Source organism: Propithecus coquereli, unplaced genomic scaffold (assembly GCF_000956105.1).
Source record: "Propithecus coquereli isolate 6110/MARCELLA unplaced genomic scaffold, Pcoq_1.0 Scaffold134, whole genome shotgun sequence".
NCBI lineage: Eukaryota > Metazoa > Chordata > Mammalia > Primates > Indriidae > Propithecus > Propithecus coquereli.
In genome coordinates this window covers 5,565,288-5,570,024 of record NW_012137636.1, presented here as the reverse complement: position 1 = coordinate 5,570,024, position 4,737 = coordinate 5,565,288, and the positions used below count along the sequence as shown (strand labels likewise).

General features: G+C 36.0%; 1 protein-coding gene across 1 annotated transcript in view; it reads left to right on the top strand.

Moving 5' to 3' along the window:
• AVL9 (AVL9 homolog (S. cerevisiase)) overlaps positions 1-4,737 on the top strand; it is a 90,542-nt gene that overhangs the window by 41,992 nt on the left and 43,813 nt on the right. Inside the window, exons 2-4 of the mRNA XM_012638775.1 lie at positions 1,209-1,329; positions 2,243-2,328; positions 4,555-4,626. Of these exons, the coding sequence (XP_012494229.1) occupies positions 1,209-1,329; positions 2,243-2,328; positions 4,555-4,626 (279 nt within the window). The remainder of the gene's footprint in view (positions 1-1,208; positions 1,330-2,242; positions 2,329-4,554; positions 4,627-4,737) is intronic.

Here is a 4,737-nt window from a genome sequence, read left to right as displayed (position 1 = left end):
ATTAAAAAAAATTTTTTTGAATAATCATTTTAAAAACCTGTTTACAGCTGGCTCTCCTGTGAGTAAATTGGCAGCTTGATTTCATTGAAATGTGGAAAGATGAACCATCATATTTTTCCAGAGTAAAAATGGGTTCTAAAAGTGATTCTCATGTCTATGTTGTTCCAGCTTCTGTGTATATATTACTGATGCAAGCTGGTTCTTGCTTAGGTATACTTTGAAAGAAAAACAAAACATAAAGTCACCTACAACTTCTAAATCTATGATGACCCAATCCCTGTGCACTGAATTCTGCCTTCCTCTCCAGTCTCATTGAAATAACAAACAGAAATGGAAGCACAGAGAAAAAGCTAATAAACCTGGGAAATGCCAGAAACTGGGGATACATATTAAACATTTTATCTCTACCAGACAATGTTGGAAAGATTTCACTGAACTTTCAATGAGTAGTTCTCATTCTCAATAAAAAAAAAATCACCTGAAGTGTTGCTTAATAACCACCCCAGCTCTACCCACCCACCACAGAGCCCTATCAAAACTGTAAGTTCAAAGCTACAAGTACTGAGAACAAGGGAACCAACCGATGGAAGCAAACTTAGATCTTGACTCAACTTCAGGCTCCTTAGTTGGACCTCTCCTACTCAATTCAGTAGGCTGTTGGTTTTCCTCAAGGTTCCATGGCTTCATTTACCATCCATTTGGTGACAACTCTCAAATCTCAGTCCCCAGTCCCGTCACCACCACTCTCTTTATGCACATTAAAGTTTAACAGCCCTTAAATCACAAAGGGGGAAAGCTTTATAAACCTTTTCTTTTACTACTGTTTTCTTTTTCCTCTTCTATGCCATAGATTTGCTAATAATGTCAAATGGCATCATCAAGTGTGGCTTATCCCCACTTCTGTCATTCAGAGTTTAAAGGCATTTTTTCTTATTTCAGTATTATGGGGGTACATATGTTTTTGGTTATATGTGTTGCTTTTGTAATGCTTGAGTCAGGGTTATAAGTGTGCCCATCACCCAGATAGTGCTCATTGCACCACTTAGGTGGGTTTTCACCCATCCGCTTCTCCCCTCTCCCTCTGGTTGATTTCAGTTGAGTTTTACTTCCCTCTATGCACATGTGTTCTCTGAAAGCATTTTTGCCTGTCAGGATAAGACTCTCCTTTTGATCAACCATCTTTTGGCTAATATTCCTTACCATTTTAGGTTGAATTCTCTTACCCACCCCTGATTCCAGCAGATGGACATGACAGCCACACCTTACCAGAAGAATGGAAGTATTTGCCCTTCCTTGCCTTACCAGATGGCGCACACAACTACCAGGAAGGTATGTAACAAGGCATTGAAGCAATAAGGTGCCATTTTGGAAAAAATTTGCCAAGACATCTTAGATTTTAAATACTTTGGCAATTTGAAGGCCTTCAGCCTGTTGTGACTATGTGTAAAATATTTAAATGCTTGTTGGGAGATAATCAGTCACGCACTTGAGCATCTCCAGAGGAGTGCCAGGCTTTTAATTGGCCGTGGCTGGCAAACATTGGCCACACTTCTGACAGGAGCCCTGACTAAAGAAGCAAGTAGGCAGAGCAGCTGAGCCGCCACTGAGAGCACTTCATTATGACAGTTTTCTAACATAGAAAAGTTGAATTAAGATTATAGTGAATATTCTACAAATTATTTTCTTTATATTTGTGCATATGTACATACAGTTTTGTCTGTACTATTTGAAAGTCAGTTGCAAACATGATACCATGACACTTCATTTCTAAATAGTTAGGGTTGCATCTGCTAAGAATAAGATCATTCCCCAGCATAATTTCCAGTACCATTATCACAGCTCGGAGATTTAACACTAATTTCATAACACTGTCTAATATCCAATCTATATTCAAATTTCCCAAATTTCTTGGATCATGTTTCATATGTTGCCGTTGGTTTTCATGACTCTACTTTGTTTTAACCCAGAACAGTCCCCTATACATAAAGGATTTTCTGAAATTGTAGTCTTAGTTTGTTTGACCTGTTATAATTCAGCCTCTTGGGTTTTCTGGGATGGGTATATACCATAAGGCAGTGAGAGGAATTCTAAGAAACTAGTGGCTGTAGTGCTGTAAATAAGTATGATATGGGTTCCTTGTTATATCACCATTTTTGTGTTAATGACCGCATTATGATAATTTCAAATTTCATTATTAAGGGTAATTCACCTTGGTATTTACATTTTTCTACATATCTCTTAGATACTGTGTTTTTTCACTTGCCACCCAGAAATGGAAATGGAGCCACAGTATATGGTATCTCTTGTTATCGACAAATCGAAGCCAAGGTATGACCGTTAATGATGAACAGCAGAAAACTCCAAAATCCTTTCTTGGATGTTGGCCACTTAGGGAAACATAAAGTCTTTATTTTTCATTGGTGCCTATGATGTTGTTCTAGATTTTTATAAACAATCTGTAGCTGTTTTTCCAATAATACCAATTTATTCACACAAAAGGTTTTGTAAGTTGACATTGGTGGCTATGATTGTATTTGTATCATAATATTTTGTGCATTGTTTTCAGATAGTGATACCTAAATTATCCATTTGTCTTCAAAATACAGTATTTAAATTTCAAGGTGTCTTTGAATTTTCTATATATGGTGTTTGGTACATAACTTAGAAAAATGGAGTGGTAACATTTGTGTGTGTGTGTGTGTGTGTTTCTAAAGCAGCATTTTAGAAGTAGTGGAATGTACTTAACAGTAGCTTCCAACTACTCACACGTTACCTAATTATAACTAAGGTTTTGATTATTCTTAAACTACCTGCCAGCTTAATGCCTGACTTACAATAATAGCTCTAATTAATAAATTCAAAGACACCAAGATGGTGTTCCCACCTTTCGTGATTTTCTTATGTGTAGCACTGTTTTTTTATGGTGGGGATAGTCTTTATGAGGAAAAAGCTCTTTCCTCTCATTAGGACACCAATACTCTAAAATAGTGAGTAGTTCTCAACCTCGGCTACACAGGAATCACCTGGAGAGCTTTAAAAGTTGGGATGACTGGGTCCCACCCTAGAGATTCTGATTTAATGATCTGGGTTTCAAGCATCAAGGCTCCCATGTGATTCTAATATGCAGTCACACCTGAGAATCACTGCTGTAAAACAATGGTTTTTAACCAGAATTACTTGGAGATTTTTTGTTTTTTCCTTCCTTTTGTCTTTTTTAAGATATCGTTACCTAGCCTTTCCTCCTACTGACTGAATTAGAGTCTCTGGGATTTGAATGTTGGCAATAATAAGTTTTAAAAAGCTTCCTTGGGCGAATAATTAACTTAGTAAATCTTTTTAAAATTTTGTTCTAACTTTTTATAATGAAAATTTCATTTCATGCAGATAAATTTTTTTAAAAGTACAGTGAATACCTATATACCCAAGACCTAGATCCAACAATTGTTAATGTTCTACTACATTTGCTCTGTGTATGTATTTTTTCCTGGAACCATTTAAGTAAAGTAAACTACAGATCTAAATTTCAGGATATCCAGATTAGTTAACAACTGTGAAATAACCCTCCAAGCATAGAGCCTGAGACGTAGGATACACCTAGTAAATGTTTGTGGAATGAACAACTGAATCTAAAGCTAAAGATAGTATATCAAATAATCACGTATACCTTAATTACATACAATTTTTATTCATCAATTATACCTCAATAAAACTGGGAAAATAAAATAAAACTGGAGATAAAAGAAACCTGAGAATAAGAGTTAGCCTGGTAGCTTTGCACATTTGATTTTTTTAACGTACTGTTGCCTTCATATACTTGTATATGATATGAGGTGAATTGCCCTTTCTTGGAAATCTATTCCTTTTATTATACTACCTCTTATTCCCCATAGGTCATGTAAGCACTGGAGGGGGAAGAGTCTTTCTTACTTCCATCACAACCTTACCTGAGGTTGATCACATCAAGATTTGTTCTCTACTAGCAGAGAACTGTAGAAATCTCACATGGTCATCTTCACAGTTGTTGAGGAATGATTTAATGTGCTCAGTGCTGGGCTACACAAGTCTGCCAGAATAGACTCCAGGCAGCGTAGAACAACTAACGTCACAAAACTGCTGACAATTCTTCCATCTCTGGAGAACAAACTGTTTTTGCCATCTCTCAAACTAGCCTCTTCTCACCAGAAACAATGATCTCTGAAAGGGCTGCTCATTTTAAAACCAGAATCATCAATGATTGATTTGCATTGAATGGTTGATTTGGGTGTGGTGGCTCATCTGTTAAGTGTTTTCCATGAGATTATAAATTCCTTGAGAATAGGGATTGTCCCTTCACTGTTACATTCCCAGTGCCTACCACAGATTCTGGCGCATAGTGCCCATGCTGACATTTATTCATTCAATAAATATTTTATGAGAGTCTCAATACATATTTTTTGGATTTAACTAAATGCAAGAAATTTCTTCTATTTAATTGCTATTTTTGTATTGAAAAACTATGGCTTTTAAAATATTGCTATGAAATATTTCTGATAAGTGACTATTTGTTTATAATAGGCATTGAAAGTAAGGCAAGCAGATATCACCAGAGAAACCGTTCAGAAAAGTGTCTGTGTTCTAAGCAAGCTGGTAAGAGACCAAGTAACTTGTTTATGTTGGTGTTAAATATTCATGGCAGATTTTTATTTGAGGATAAGGCATTATTAGAATAAGAGATTTATGAAAACAATAATATATTAA